This window comes from Astatotilapia calliptera, chromosome 10, assembly GCF_964374335.1.
Source record: "Astatotilapia calliptera chromosome 10, fAstCal68.1, whole genome shotgun sequence".
In the NCBI taxonomy this organism is placed as follows: domain Eukaryota; kingdom Metazoa; phylum Chordata; class Actinopteri; order Cichliformes; family Cichlidae; genus Astatotilapia; species Astatotilapia calliptera.
The window spans coordinates 32,144,658-32,161,402 of record NC_137431.1 but is presented as its reverse complement, the minus strand read 5'-3'; the positions used below and the strand labels follow the sequence as shown (position 1 = coordinate 32,161,402).

At 41.1% G+C, this 16,745-nt stretch overlaps 1 protein-coding gene across 2 annotated transcripts in view; it reads right to left on the bottom strand.

Annotated features, from left to right (window-relative positions):
- The window catches only part of sgcd (sarcoglycan, delta (dystrophin-associated glycoprotein)), a 449,906-nt gene that overhangs the window by 89,021 nt on the left and 344,140 nt on the right, over positions 1–16,745 (bottom strand). For both annotated transcript variants that reach the window (XM_026182769.2, XM_026182768.2), the window contains one exon: positions 9,748–9,849. In XM_026182769.2, coding sequence (XP_026038554.1) covers positions 9,748–9,849 — 102 coding nt within the window. The remainder of the gene's footprint in view (positions 1–9,747; positions 9,850–16,745) is intronic.

Genomic DNA, 16,745 nt, shown 5'->3' with positions numbered 1-16,745 from the left:
CTGCTGGAGCCTTTTGAACAGACTATGTTATATTAAAAATCCGTGCTTCAGTTTGGTAGATGGTTCTGTCACAGGCGACCTTCAGCAGTCACTGGGACGTCAGCGTCATGGTAACGGTCACTCTGAGTCTGTGGGCTCTCTACTTTTACTTATTTCCTGATGGATTCTTAGTTTTCTGTGTTTATAACTTCTTCATGTTTTTTGGGTGCATTTAGTCTCAATATCTTATTTCCTGGTTATGTTAGCATTTATTTCTTCACTCAGCGTTTCTTGTCCCATCCATCCATCCTCTTCAGCTTATCCATTTCAGGGTTGCAGGCGGCTAACACAGGTCCGCTTGTGTCAATTCTCCAAATATTGATACTTGCTTGTAGTTTTACTTCCCTCTTTTTTTCGCAACTTCGCAACAGCCTCAATAATCCGCTCGCCTTTCGTTGAATCCCACCTGTTTTCCATGTCTGCATTTTGGGCCCACAACATCACACTCCACATGGTCTGTATAATCTGTATAAACATCATAGCAGAGACAGAGACAAGTAGCTGCAGCAACAAAAGGATTGCTCAGAGTTTGAGTGAGCAGCACGCTCAGCCTAGGCTGATTGTACTGGACATGTACTGGTGGAAGGAAACCCATCTCCAAACAATCAAGGACCAGCTTGGGCTGACTTCTGTAACATAACTGATTACAGTGTCATCTGCATATTGTTGTATTCTGGTTTCATTCCTATATAAAAGCAAGTTACTTACAAAATTAGTTACTAGGTTAAGTAACTTTATATAAATTTCTGTTTATGTAGAAAACAAAAAATGTGCAATTTTCAACAGTTTAATTTTTCTATTTCTGCAAAATTCCATTGAAGACAGCAACTGTATTTGCAGAGTATTTTCACACCCGTTCCCCATCTTCAAAGCAAACACTGTGAGCTCATTGCATAAGGCTGCAGTAATTGTGGTCGTGGTCATTGCTCGGTGTTAGCGACTGTGATCAAAAAAGACCAATGGGTGATTTTACAGTGGCTACATCCGACCTTTTTACACAGCTTATGGCTTTTGGTCATCATTAGTTCATGAAACCTCAATTTCTCTCAGAATTGTGACCCAGGCAGTTAATGGATGAGATCTGTCCAAATTTTTCACTGCATGCCTCACTGCTCACATCTTACTGTAGCTGTAATGACCTGCATCACTACTAAACTCACACAGAAGACATGCTGATGGATTTCTGGCGTGAATTCAGGTAGTAAGCTTACAGATATAAATCAATCCGATAACTAATTCTTTATTAATGTATGCTTTTATGATTCTCCCATTAATCAGTCCTTCCCAACTTGGAGTTTTCCTGTCAAAGAAACTTAATGTAGCTCAGTATGTGGAGCCAGACACACTTAAACTAATTTCTTTGGAAAGTCCTCCAACAGTTCAGATATTTTAATCTGGACCAAACCATGGAGCTGTGATTTCCTTGGGTACATAGCAGCCACACTGATTTTAGGTTATGAATACTGACATAACTATTCAGACATTTCTTATTACTTCTATGGCAGTACACAGCAGATGCCAGTACTAATCGATGAGTTTAGCCAGCAGCAAATATTCTTGGTTAACAACGAGTCCTGAGCTTTAAAATCATCACCGTGTTCCAGCAGCAGGTCGCTTATCGTTCCATCTTCATGTAGGGTTTTTTTCCCCTGAGATGCCTCAGAGAGGCTACAGCAGGAGTCCTTCAGGGCTGTTTGTGTACACTACACGTGTTTAGTTCATTGCAGTGCGGTGCCTTTGATCCGCTCGGTCTCCCTCTTCTCTTTGTTACTAATGGAACAGACCATATTACTCCCAGCAGGATGCCTCTCACACAGAGAGGAATTGGGAGGGAAAAATAAATAAAAAATAAAATAAGAAGGGAGAGAGGAGTTAGGCGAGAGACCAGAAGAGAGATGTGTGGATTACAGTTGGTTATAGAAATGTTTCTTGGTGGCAGAGCTGCTCCGGGGGTTGAATTAAATCTCGGTGAGATGGGCCAAAGAACCAATATGTCCGGAGTAAAACATTGGCTGATTTTGGAAATTTGGGTTGAATGAAAATAAATCCACAGTGTCGAGGCTCACTTTGAAGAGCTCAAAGGTAATTTCAAGATGCAGGAGATGAGCAGTGACTGAATAGGTCTGGACGGTTGACTAATCTATGAGCTTAGTTACTCAGTTATCGTTTTTAAAAGACACCATATTTGTAAATATTCTAAAAATATCTGGTTTATTTCAGTTTTGTCCTTTTGATATTCAGGATCGGTTCTTGTCCTCCAACCAAACCATAACATTGGTTTTTTGTTCTCATACTAAGTGTTCCTGAGACATCAAACTTTTCTTTGGTAAAGCTCAGATCTGAAAGCAGTTAACGTGGACGAGGTATAAACACCTTTGATTTGGAAAATGCAGGTCCTACACACCTTCTACGTGCACTTTGTTAGAGCTCACTTATCTTTACATGCACATAACCACAAGTCATAAAAACAGGTCGACACAGAACCAATCCAACGCTTTCTGAGAATTTCTGACAGTCTGCATTTAAAGGTTGATCAGGAACGAGCTCATAAGAGACACACGTCATTATTAGTTGCCTTAACACAACAGTTGTATTAATTAGTAAATGTCAGTGACTGAGAGAAGCATGTGTGTCTGTCAGTGTGCTTCGGTCACCATAGAAAGACATTTAGACAGTTCACAGAGATACTTTAACTTAAGTCAACATTTATTTTGATTTACTGGAAAATGCACAAGAGTGACTCTCTGCTGCTACATTAGATATTTAATGTTTGAGGGTTTAAAGGGTTAATGATGGATTTTTACGCCTCAGTATGTATCTATAAAAACCTGATGCCCACTAGAAAAGATTCTGGTTTTCCCAGGATAGAGGGTGGTCTCTGCAGAGACAGAGACCACCCTCGCTAACCTCTGATATCATTTGGCTCTACAAATATGGCTGAAATATGACCGAAACCTGCTAACCTGAGGGTGACGAGTTAAATGCGTTTTAACCTTCTAAATTAAAGTACTCGAGAATCTTTAGTGCCAACCGATTTACCGATGGTTCTAACGGCCTGACTGATGGCAGCTCTTCTGGAAGTCTCCTCTTATGTCAGCCCCGAAGCAGCTAACGATGGTTAGATTAAAAGTTTTGTACAATTAGTTGCCAGAAGAAGTTTGCTGCACTTGACGCCCCTGATTTGAATAAAATAGCTTGAACTTGAACTCTATGCAAATGCGGAGCAGCCAACTTGTTTCCCCTTCACTTTAAACACAACAAAGAAGGCACTGAGGACATGCTGACAGAGACACGTCTTACAGCAGCTTTCTGTCGCACTTTGATAACAACGGTAACTTCACTTAGACAAGCGAAGCATAAAAGGAAGCAGGAAGAGGAGCGTTGGGAAATACAGAGCGGACTGCTAAATTTTTATTTAGCGGTTGTTGTTTACCCACTCCTGGTCGACTGTGTACTGGTCTTTTCCCATCGCCTCCTCCTGGTTATCATTATTCCTCTCATATCCTTTGCTCAGTCATCCATCCCTCTCTCTGTCCCCTTTATGTTTAGCTCTCCTTAAGCTCTGCTGTTTTGTATTATGTCCCGTCTTTTACTTGCCACTTGCCCTTTCTGTTCTCAATCTGCTTTTACGTTCATCCCTCTTCACGGTACAAGAGCAGAAGGCATGATCCGCACTTTCAGCGCTGGTCTGGTATTCATATTTTATGAGCTGCTTTGCTAGTTATCGGCCATCTATCCTGATAGACGAGTTCAAACTTTGGCTTTCACCTAACGAACATGTGGGAATGCAGAGCCCAATTTATGCTCTGGGGATTTGTTATCCCCTGTTCCTGCTTCTTGGACAAGTAGTGAAACCCTTTTATTATGAATATTCCACAGTGCTATGATACTGCATTGCAAACACGGTGTGTTTGAGTTGGTGTTGAACTTGGCTGTCTCCTGCACGCCGCCTGTCAAAGCAAGCTTGCTGGTGTTCTGATTCAGTCCTCCTCCATCTGTCTCGCTGTTTCTGTCTCTATTACTGCTGCTCCTTCTTCCTCATCTCCATCTCCGTTGTTGATATGCTCTCCTCCGCTCTCTGACTCGCTCCTGTATCCCCTCTGCATTATCGGACCATCTGTCCACTACCTGCACCACAGCAATGATTGCTCCCAGAGTAGAAAAGACAAAGGGAGAGAGACCCTATCGCTTTATTGTGCCCATCTCTCCCATTTCTCTGACATCTTCTAGGCCTGGATGCTCGTGTAGTTGCTGTTTGGACACCAGGAAGCACCCCAGAATGTTAATTTGTAAAGCCAGCATAACAGGGGACCTCAGCCAGACAGCATTTCGATTGGTAAACACCAAAAATCCTACTGCAGGAACACTGAAACTGTAGCTGAGTGCAGAACGCGGGGAGAAAACGTGCTGATAATACTGACGTGTTTGCTGCTCCTGTTTGTTTCCTCAGCAAGTCTGAAACATTTGCACTAGTACAGCCACACCGTGCTCACCGTGATCAGGCAACAACCTCCCTGAGGCTGAAAACGAAGCCAAAAACTGCATTTCCTCTAATGGCCAGTTCAATCCTCATAGACCTCTATGTTAAAAGGACCAGCTCCTCCAGCCATGAAAAAAACCAGTTTCCAGCCTGCCACTAAAAATTATTTTACCCCTTCCTGTATCATAGCAACTGCACGGGGAGGGTGATGCCTTTTTTAATATACCTCACCCAGTTGGATTTTGTTAAGGTTTGAAGTCTTGGGTGACTTCACCGCGGCCAAATGTGATGCAGTATGGAAAAAAACGACCAAACAACACAACCAAGCAGTGACGGCCTTTACAACACTTCAAGTGTTTCTCATCTTCATGTTGCTGTCTGCAAATATCTCCCAAAATTATGTCTGAAAAGTGGAAATGAACACTGGAACGTTTTGCTTCCAAACCTCTGAGCTTGTAGCAATATTGGTAAATAAAAGGGTTCCTTTTACCCCTTCTTCTCTCTGGCTGATTTAAATGGACGATACGTTATAGTAACCGGATCAATTTTTAATATTAATGTTACATTAGCAAATATATATTTATATTAGCGTCCTCGGCCTCCTGCCTCGTTTGAATACCCATTTACTTATTATGGGTGGTGACTTTGTGCTTGGACCCTGATGGATAGATCGTCTGTAAGAACTGGATACTCGACAACAAAGTCAGCTTCTTATTTACAGTCCTTTTTTTCAACCTACGGCATCTCGGACATTTGGCGTTTTTTACACCCACAAGACAGACAATATTCCTTTTTTTCAAATGCTCAAACCTACAGTAGAATTGACTATTTTGTTACTGATAACAAACTAACCTCTCTTGTTAAGTCATGTGATTATCAGCCTATTGTAATATCTGACCATGCGCCCTTAATATCGACACTGCATATACCCGGTATGGAGTCTCCTAAACGGATGTGGAGATTTAACTCTCTTTTGTTAAGTGATGAAAACTTTATAGAATTTATTTCGGATCAAATTACCTACTTTTTGGAATTTAATTTAACTCCAGATATTTCCATCTTGTCGGTCTGGGAGGCTCTTAGAAAACATTTTGATCTTCTGAAGATCTGCTTAGGCAGCCCAGTAGCTTCCAACTATGTTTTTTCCCCCTTCAATGTCTGATGCCACATTTCAGGGCTGGCAGAGGCGAGGGCTGAGATCTTTAAAAGAACTACTCATTGACGGCACGTTTGCCTCATTTGAACAGCTGACTAATAAATACAACTTACCCCCCTCTCATTTTTTTAGGTATCTACAAATACGACACTTTCTTTCAGGCTCTATCCCAGGGTTCCCAAATAGACCCCCTAATGATGTAATGGATGACATTATGTGTTGTAACCCGGCTAAGAAAAAGGCCATACCATCAATACTTGTTCTGATTTTGCGCCTGGGTTCTTCTTCTATGTCTGCAATTAAGCGATCCTGGGAAGAGGATCTTAGAATCTGTATTGCTGAAGCAGACTGGGGCAATGTTTTAAGTAATATTCACTAGTCCGACATGTGTGCAAGACATTGCCTTCTACAGTTTAAAATAGTGCACAGGGTTCATCTCAGCAAATCGAAATTGGCAAAGATGTATCCCCAGATTGACCCAACGTGCGAAAGATGTAAATTGGCAGAGGCCACCTTGATCCATGTGTTTTGGTCTTGTTCTGGACGGATGTCTGTGAGGCTTCGTCATGCATATTTGGAATGAGAGTGTCACTCTCAGACTTATTGCCTTCTCTACACTATTGGCAAGACGTCTAATACTTTTGAAGTGGAAGGACGCAGCCCTGCCCACAGTTTCGCATTGGGTTAAGGATGTTTTATTTCATCTTAAATTAGAGAAAATTAGGTTCGTTTTGAGAGGCTCTGTAAATAAATGTAATAAAGTCTGGAAACCCTTTTTGATATTTTTTGACCAACCATCTACATAGGTTCAGGAATGACCTTTATTTATTTATTTATTTATTTATTTTTAATTACATTTGTTTGCTTATTTTTTCTTCCTTCTTATTCTTTACACCTTGGCTGGTGTTATTTTGCACTAATTGAAAGTTTTTCCTGTTAAACTTTTGATTACTTGACAGCGAACAGGGGTGTTGTTTGTTAGGGTGGGTTTTTATTTTAAATTTTCTCTCCTCTTTTACTTTTATTTGATGCTTTGTATTTCATTGTGGAAAATCCATCCATCCATCCATTCGCTACTGCTTATCCTTTTCAGGGTCGCGGGGGGCGCTGGAGCCTATCCCAGCTGTCATAGGGCGAGAGGCAGGGTACACCCTGGACAGGTCGCCAGTCTGTCGCAAGGCCAACACACAGGGACAGACAACCATTCGCACTCACATTCATACCTAGTGACAATTTGGGTTATCCAATTAACCTATCCCCACAAGCTGCATGTCTTTGGACGGTGGGAGGAAGCCGGAGTACCCGGAGGGAACCCACGCAGACACGGGGAGAACATGCAAACTCCACACAGAAAGACCCCAGCCTGATGGTGGAATTGAACTCAGGACCTTCTTGCTGTGCGGCAACAGTGCTAACCACCGTGCCACCGTGCTGCCCCATTGTGGAAAATAATAAATATATTAAACACCAAAGCTCTGAGCTACGAAGAGAAAAACCCACCCCAACGTGTGTGTGTAATGACGTGCTACAAGTAAGTATTTATCTATCTGCATCACTATTAATTAAGTTATCGAATTCAAAGAGCATGAAGGGGATGAGTTTAAGGTAAGAATGTATGTATTGCATTCTGTGTGAAGTTTGGACTGTGGGTGGAAGCCACAGGAGCCACTGTGCAAAGACAAACATTTTAGTTTAACTGGTGATTCCAAATTGGCCACATGTGAGCTTGAATGGTTTTCTGTCTCCCTTGAAACTTGTCCACAGTGTAGGAGGCTGGGGTAGGCACCAACTGTCTGATGACCCTGAATTGGATTAGCAGAAGAAAACGGATGAATGGAAATAAAACTGGATCCTGTTGTTGCTGAAGCCCTCTGATGCCATGAAACATTCATTCTAATCTAATATTGTTTTATATTACAATATAACACGATTTAACAGGATGACAGCTTGACTTTTTGGTTTGTTATAACACGTGGTTCGGTTTTATTGTTAGAAAAAAAAATCTGTGAGAATTAAAATCCAATTGTGACCGAGCAGCACACAACATGAGTTGATGGTAACCTGGCCTGATCCCAACTTAGAGGCACACAGACTTTGTCTTGTGTTATTACTAAACACAAGAGTTCCCTTATATATGTTATAAACTGTTAAATTGCTAATATCCATAAAATATATTTATATTAGTATGATATTCGTTACCTGGGGCCTCAAATATGGCAGTGAGACACAGACTTAGGCGTTAGAGAGAAGGTCAAACCACGAGCTCTGTTCATGAAGCTCAAAGGAATTCGCTTCATGTCGAGGTTTTGGACACGTCAGACTCAGAGGATATGCAGTGGCTGACAGCCATATCTTATGGGACTTGAGAATGCTTCAGGATTCCAGAGGAGGCGTGAATGCGAATAGTAGATTTACTGAGCTTTAGCCTGCTGGCATTATAACCTGACCCAAATACATGTGGAAGGAAAAGGAAGTCAGATCATCGGTTACTCTTCTGAGAACACGCGCCTGCTTCAACATAACCTGTTTTAACATAGTTTTGGATTTCTTTTTAGGTTCAGACATTTGCTGAAATCAGCTTGTCGTACGTGCAGCTGAGTTGATAGCACTGGATTGTCTCACATGCTTAATTCTCACTGTAGGAAGCTCAAATTCCCACTACCACACCTACAATCATTAGACACTTCACACCTTCTCAATCTCACCTCATTTCGAGTATTATCAGTCAAGTGTTTCACAGCGCACTAAAAAGTATGAGACAAACTGTATTTTTGCTAGAAGGTAATTTGCAAAGCAGTTTTTAGTTCATGTGATGAGTGATAAAAAAGACTAAGTGCTAATGTATCGATGAGCTGCTGCTGCTGATTTTAAAGTATTTCAAATGGTGATTTAACCACATTTCACACATTGCTGTGGGATACGCTGACTCCCTGTGCTACGGGAATTTGTAGGGCCAGGTTTGACTGTTTTGGATGGTTTGGATAGCAAAATGAGCCAAAGTCACACTGAAGGTGATAACACAAGACCTAAATACAGTAACTCACAGTATTTTGCCATAATGGAAGAATATAAAGCAATGGCGCTCTAACAGGACAAGCAAGGCAAACTGTTTTTGCCTTGTCAAATCTAAAAATAGACACAACGTAATAGTTGTCAAGGTAAAACAATCTCCTTCCATCTTAGACAGTAACGCCATAAATGTCCTCACCAGTTTGCGTCCATCCTTTACTGGCTGCAGTCGGCTACTGTAGCTAAAAGCATCACTTGTTTTGTACTTATAGGAAACTGTAGCTGTCTCCGTTTTACGAGTGGTGGTTTGTGCATGTGCATTGTGGACAAACCTCTATGGTAAACTGATGGGAAGCCAGCTGCTGGCTGAGCTTTCACTACTCTGAGATCTGCTGTGCTTTGTGTCGAAACAGCTAGAATGATTAGCTAAACAAGCTTCAGTGATTTAGCATCATAACAGATGGGTTTAGTTTTGCTACCCACCTTTTTAAAAGTGTGTGATGTAGAGAAGGTAGAGGAGGATTTACAGAATATTAAACAGAATTAAGTATATAAAATGAGCTCAAGCTTAAACATATGCAACAGTAATATTAATGTATTTAACGCTGATGGGGAACATTTTTCTGAAGAAGAACATTTTTTGCTAATACTTCATGCACAACTTTCCATGTTACAGTTCTAGGTGTACTGCGGTGTTTTCATCATTATTGCTTCTTGTCCTAAAGGAATGGTTTGGAAAATTCCTGCACCACTTGTCATCGTCAGTCACAGCAAGGATGTACTCACTTGCTTTACTGTGTAGACTCCCATGTTAGAAGATAAATATTGTGCTCATACCACTGCCTTTTTCATGGCTCTTAAATGGTGTGCATGAATGTAGCTGTAAGGACCATTAATAGCAAAGTCACCCATGTCTGAATGACAAAGCTTCCAGTTTAACAGCTTACTGAAGGCACAAATGTTCCGTAGCCTAATCCATGTTTAAAAAAGGGTCAAATTGCAGGATGGATGTGTGCAGTACAGTATGTACCAAGTAAGGTGTGCATTCATGCGAGTCACTTACTGGTTTGGACTGGATTTCTTTGGCATAGAGGGGTTGGAGGAACTCAGAGTCCCCCTCCAGTTTCAGGCCCTTCTCTGTTATTCTGAGGTTTCCCATCCCATCCTGTGCAGGAGACAGACACGCTCTCAATTAGGACATTATCTTCACATACATATGTTATTTTTATTTCTACATCCAGCCAAATTGCATTACAGCAAATACAGATCACAGATGTGAATTTCAAATGAATAAAGTGTTGATGCTGCTGGAGCACAATCACTGCAACAATTACTGCTTGACAGTCTGGTATCAACAAACAGCACTTTGCACTCATTTAACATGAAAGTGTAATATTTGTGATTATATATGCAAAGCCCAGGGTTCACTTTCTAGATCTGCATTTATTAAAATAACCCCAAATGATGGGAAAACACAGATCTGTGCGAGCTAAGGTGAAACAGACTCATTTTCCCAGAATCATCTGAGTCTGCATGCAGTTACATAAAAACAGCTTCACAGGATTCAAGGAGGACATACAGACGATACGGTAACACGATGAATTCAACCTTTATGTATATTTTCTTCTTGTTCCAAACATCGAGTCTGAGCGTTTACACGCGCTAACCCTCTGCAGGCTGCTGTATCCGTGTATTCTGTGCCAATATGGGGCTCAACCTTGAACAGGAGTTGCTGTGTGTGTCCAACACCTGCCACTTTATTTCTGACACCTGCAGCTTGATAACAAGCACCTGGTATTTATCTATATGGCGAGATGGCTGCGTGCAGGGGAAAAAATTAAACATCACATGCACACCTGATGGTACGAGGAAAGATGTTATTTTGTTTCACACTCACAGAGATACAAACTCTAAATACTGTACACAGAGCATATTAGACAAATTAAACTGTATCTCTGGGTGAGCAGCTCCTCTAATCTCTTCTAATCTTTTTTTAATGCAGTGATATTGGTTGAGACTTGACTTCAGCATTAGTAATACAAACTAAGCCATAGGCTAACATGATGTGCAGAATTCATACATACAATTGAGCAGTTTGTTTAGATATTTACAGCAAAAGGGTGTTCAGTATGTAACTGCAGCCAATGCAAACTGACCAGAATGCCTCGAAGAACTGAATATGCAAATGACATGAGGGATATTTCCATTTCAAAGCAGGATTCTGTGATTTGCATCCAATATTGTGCCAGAAATATTAAGTTTATGCCAGGAAATAGCAGAGACAAACACTTTTAAAATTCAGATGGTCAGAAAACACATTAACCTATCGGTTTTATCGGAGACTGGTGTGTGATCTGGTTCTTCAGTGTAGGAAAGACGGTCACAAATCGCCCAAAATACAGCTGCACACTGTGCACTGCAGTGCTCTTACAGAACTTATATTTAAAACACAAGTTTAAAAAATTGAAGGTGAATAGAGTCAAATTTGATTCGCGAGTTGGCAAGACAACTTTGACCACATTACAAGCAAAGCACAGACTCTTTAAGCAGGCTTTGAAAACAGGAGATAAACATTCATGTTGTAAAATTTCATCTTAATGTGGTTGGTTAAATGGTACGCATCAGTCCCACAGGTCTACAGAGCAGCCGGTGAACACCTGGCAACCCCCGGTCATCTGGTTGGCGAGTGCTGGAGGTTGTTGCTAAGCACAATGTAAGAAAGTGCTGCACCAAAACCTCAAACTTTTTGCATGTAAAGTTGCTCTAGTAGAGTCAGGGAACAGTGAAAGCCAAATGAGTCTAGTTTATGTGCATTTAAAATATGACTTTGTTAAAATAGATTGTTTGTGTTTGTGTGAATGTCTTAAATAATCAGGTCACATCTTATCGTAATGACCTTGTAGTACCATATCACCTCATTAGAGCACTTCGCTCTCGCTCTGCAGGCCTACTTGTTGTTCCTAGAGTATTTAAAAGTAGAATGGGAGGGAGAGCCTTCAGTTTTCAGGCCCCTCTTCTGTGGAACCAGCTTCCAGTTTGGATTCAGGAGACAGACACTATCTCTACTTTTAAGATCAGGCTTCAAACCTTCCTAAACAAAGACACACAGTTGAAACTGCATTTTGTTTTCTTATATTAAGATATTGCAGAGATACTAAATGTGTAGTTAAAGACAGACAGAAGACAGCGAGGGGAGTTTCACTTGTCCCGTCCACTTAAAGTGGATCAAAGCGAGCTGCACGTGTCTCACCACTTAAATGAGTTTGACATCGCTGCGATAGTTTGAATGCAGCGTTACGCAGTGATGCTGTAGGACTACATGTGCAAAATCTTTCTGGAAGCCACAAACATAAACTCATTAACAGTTGTGCAATTACTGCAAAGCTCCTTCCTAAACCAGTGGTGAGAGATTCTTAACTTAACGACAGCACGTGTGGAGTCGCCAGCAACTGAACACCTGCTGCTTCTGTCACCCCAACCAGTCGCAGCAGATGGCCCCGCCCCTTCCTGAGCCTGGTTCTGCCGGAGGTTTCTTCCTGTTAAAAGAGAGTTTTTCTTTCCCACTGTCGCCAAAGTGCTTGCTCATAGGGGGTCATATGATTGTTGGGTTTTTCTCTGTATGTATTATTCTAGGGTCTACCTTACAGTATAAAACACCTTGAGGCGACTGTTGTTGTGATTTGATGCTATATAAATAAAATGGAATTGAATGTGTGGAGAACACAAGAAAGAATGTTTAATACCAAAGTATTACAGAGGGAAGTCTGACTTCTTTAAATAACAAGCTAATGGAAATCTTAAACTAAAACTCGCCAATCCAGAGTAAAAATTCGTTTTAGTGTCGACTCTTTCAGGATCCAAGAAACAAGTTCAGATTGTCCCACTCTCGAAGTCCATTTACGAAACCTGCACCCACAAATGCTCATGGATACGAAACACCTGATTGGGAAATTAAGCAAGTTAAGGTGGCACAGGGCAAATACTTTACATTCTCAACAGAATCTGTGCAAACATATCTGCAAAAGTGAAATTACAAGAAATTAGTCACAAAGCAAATTCTCAAGTGCTTCGAAGGAGCACAAAATACTGTCAAGGTATCTGAAACGAAACCACATCTGTTACAGTTCATCGTTCTCCTTCCGTCAGATTGTTATAAATACAACAGAAGTTGCCAATCATTCGAAGGTATTGCAGCCGGGTTACAGAGGCTTCTGTTGCCTCCGCCTGTCTACAAAGCAGAGACCAAAGGATATTAACCATTGAAGATAAGAGGAGATTTGGTGAGAGATCTGCTATTGAGCTGCTTTGATTCAAACACAACCGGCTCAGCTGACCCTTCACTTTCCATCCAGTCATTATATAGATTATATGAGATTACTCACTGGATTGTCTCCAGATAAGAGGCGTCAGTGTGATAGTGAAATAAAGAAAAGAGAAAAAAGCCAGCTATCTGCTCATGTGATCTCCTTCTGCAAAGACTCTTCTTTTTGTTTTCCCTCCGTCTTTTGATCCCCGGTTCCAACGAGCAAATGGAGATCAGGACCCTTGAAATCCCAAAGTAACTGAGGATGGTTTGCAAGCCTCCTCCATGTAATCCGTCCCCCCGCTGTGCAAAACGTATTAAAATTCTGGCACCGCTGCAGAAATGAAGAGGTGAGTCCTGGACGTGTCACGACTGCGAATTATCCCCTGGTGGAAATCAGCGGGGCCGTTAGCGAAGGCCCACAGATGTCATTTAAACTCAATTTCTGAAACTTTGATGACGAAAGCCAACGGTAAGAAATAAGATGTGTTTATTTTCCGTCTTCTACATTTTTCAGGAGCACAGGTACTCTAAGAAAGAGGTAACCAGAGATTCATGCGATGCATGTTTACTGAAATGTCCAGCAGGGGTTCGGCCCAGCGGAAGGTTTAAAATCCCTGAAGATGCATAAAGCTTAAAAATGTTGTGCTTCAGACAGTTCAGAATCTCTGTTTCTACATTTCATACATTTTCTCCTCTGCTGAGATATCAGAATACGCTCTTTCTCAGTAGGCCGACATTTAGATAAACAACTTACATGGATTTGCTTCTTTCAAACACAATGGTTGAATGTTGAGGTTCAGAAAAATCCAAACTTAATTATGGGATAAAATAATAAAATAAACTGACTCTCATGGACTTTTCAGCTTCATCAGAAATGAATGTAAAGTCCATTCAAGAGCCAGTAATCATACTGATGGCAGTGTTACTCACCACCAGGGGTGTAATGAGTAAGGTTATACCTGAGTTTTGTGCATTTCTCTAACTTTGGTTTTTGGTTATGATCCAGTCTCATTCAAGTGGTTGAGCCTGAGGAAAAATAATTTTATGAACTCTATTATTCTGATATATTTCCGGTTTACCATCAAAGCCCCCCACGCCTAACTATTAATCATCAGAGGGGCTCCGTAGATAAGTGATATGGATGTGCCTGAAACCTTCATTTTTCTTTTTATGTGACCACCAGGGGGCAACGCCTGTGGTATTGGGGTCTATGGGAAAATGGCCGTTGCTCTTAATGCGCAGTAAACATTTTCCTGACCAGTTCAATTGCTTGTTTTAAGACTTATTATATAAAAAGCTGTTTATTTTGTGAATTATAGTCCCTAATACAGTCAGAAAGGGGGATGAAGCAGTAAGTGTTTACCAAGCATACAGTGGCCCCTGATTCCACAACCTGGTTTCAATGAGGTTGAGCAAAGCTGGAGGATTTCTACACATGTGATTTCCTTCTTTTATATACGTTATGTTGAGAACATAAATTAATCTTGTGGGAAGATTGGATACAACACAAATTTTGTGTAATTCAGTTTAGTTGTATTTGCATAGCGCCAAATCAAACAACAGTTGCCACAAAGTGCTAATGTTAGCTGTTTGGCTAGTTAACAGCTATCATTTGTAGACACTGAGGTTACAACTTGGTGTTGTGACATAGTTTAGCATTTATGCATATTCAATTCTTGTATTAAGTAAAGAAGAATTGGACACTATGTGCAGTCTAAGGCTAAATAAGTTATAAAAGTTGATAAAATGTGGCAGCTAGTGCTGGTAAGCCCTGTTATATCATCACAGCATGGGTCTATTAAAATTCACACCCTATACAAGGAAGTATGCAGTAACATGTACTATGTGAACATGTCCAAAGAGAAGTATCCCAGTTAGACACAGTATCAGAATCATTACAGCTGCAGAGGGAGATAGGGGTCGCTAAACAAACCGTTTAATATGAGTATGTTTATGTATTAGTTTGCTATCAGAGTTTAACTGTCTCAGCACCACAGAGAGACTAAAAGCTGGGTTGAGTTTGAAATCAGTTCCTTTTTATTCTACACTACACCACATTGGCTGCTTCTAAATGTGAAATACATGCTTTATATAGTATCCATAGCATATGCACTACCCACACTTCAGGATTCAAGGAAATAACTTTGAACGTAACCTCGTCTCGACTCTTTCAGGGGGAACAAGAGACACAAAATCCTCAGTCTGTGTTCGTGACTCTGCTTTTGTTCTTTCAATTCAAGCCAGGTATTCTGCAAATGACAAAGTCTCCCTGCTGCCACTGTTTTAACCAAGCAGTTTTAATGGTTCACATTATGAGTGAAAGACTCCAAGCTGTCATAGCTGTGATACAAGGACTGCAGGACAAAAGCAACAATTTAAATTTCAGACGTATTTTTGGATATATGAAGCCACACTGACGAGGTGACTCAGGTGGTTATCTGTGCAGCCATGTTCGATGTGACATCATTCTTTCTATAAGATGGAAGTTGAAATCTAATTCTTCACCTTTCTGAAAAACTGCAGTTCGACTCGCCTCACCTTTTCCTTTTTTATTCTCTGCAGTGAGCAGTGCACTGCAGCCGGCACAGCGAGCCATGAATAATTCAGGATGGCTCTGACCAGGACAGAGGCCTCTGAACACTCAGGTGTGCCTTCTTACCTCTTCTCTCCTACCCTCTACCCTCGTCTCCCATTGTTCTCTTCTTCGTTGCGATTCGCAGTTTGACATTAATCATCTTCTTGCAATCCTGCCCCTTGCTCAGGCCCCGTGCTGATCATCCTGTTGTCACTTTTAGATACCTCTGGCTACGTGGTTTTTCCTGGCCCCTGCCTGCCACTCTTTTATTTTTACTGTCACTCGATATTTCTACTTGAACAGCAATAATACATTTTCTTCCATTACATCCATTCATTCTCTTCACCTCTGTCCCTCCTTGTCTGCCGCTTGAACTGAAAGGTGCTGCTACTCAGGCGGCATGAAATCTAAAGTAGCCTGCTGTCAGAACCAAACGAACAGAGCAGATTATGACATGATTCAGACGGCAGCCGTTGCTTTGACAATAACGCCTAAACTGTTCAACAACACTGAGAATATCACTAAGAGTACTCAGCATCTATAATTTTATCTCAGAGCTGCTGCTGTTGACTATTTAAATGCTATTTAATGTGCACCAACAGCCTTCACAGTACAACTGCTTATTTTTTTTATTCAGTGTCCAGATATTTTTATTTCCATCATGAAGTCATTACCCTGAAGCCAACCAAAATATGCTCTCCATGTTCACGGCTCTTGGTCATCAGTAGCTTTTTGGGGAATGTGCAGCAAAAACTATGTAATTAAAGCAAAACTTCAGTAAAACAATGATCGGCTCCATGTGCCAGCAACATGAAATGCATTTCTAATGCACCGTTTCCAAATCAAATGGAGAGAATTCAAGATACTCAGTGGATAGCACCAGTTTAGGAGAAGCTTTTGACACAGTAACATGTTAATATTTTAGCAGTAGATCGGCATTTTGTGAGCAATTTTATGCCCAATAAACAAGCCTGTCATCCATGGGAGGATCTGCCAGTCCTACTTTATTCTCAAAAGACCACAAGCAGCTCGACAGCAACGTTACCATCAGCAACCATTATTGCCAAATCCAAAGCCACTACACGCTGTTGGGTCAATGCATTTTGCTTCTCTGGGGTCTGAAAGCCACCACTCGCCTGTATTTGATGCAATCTATAATCAATGGTATACTGTAACTGTG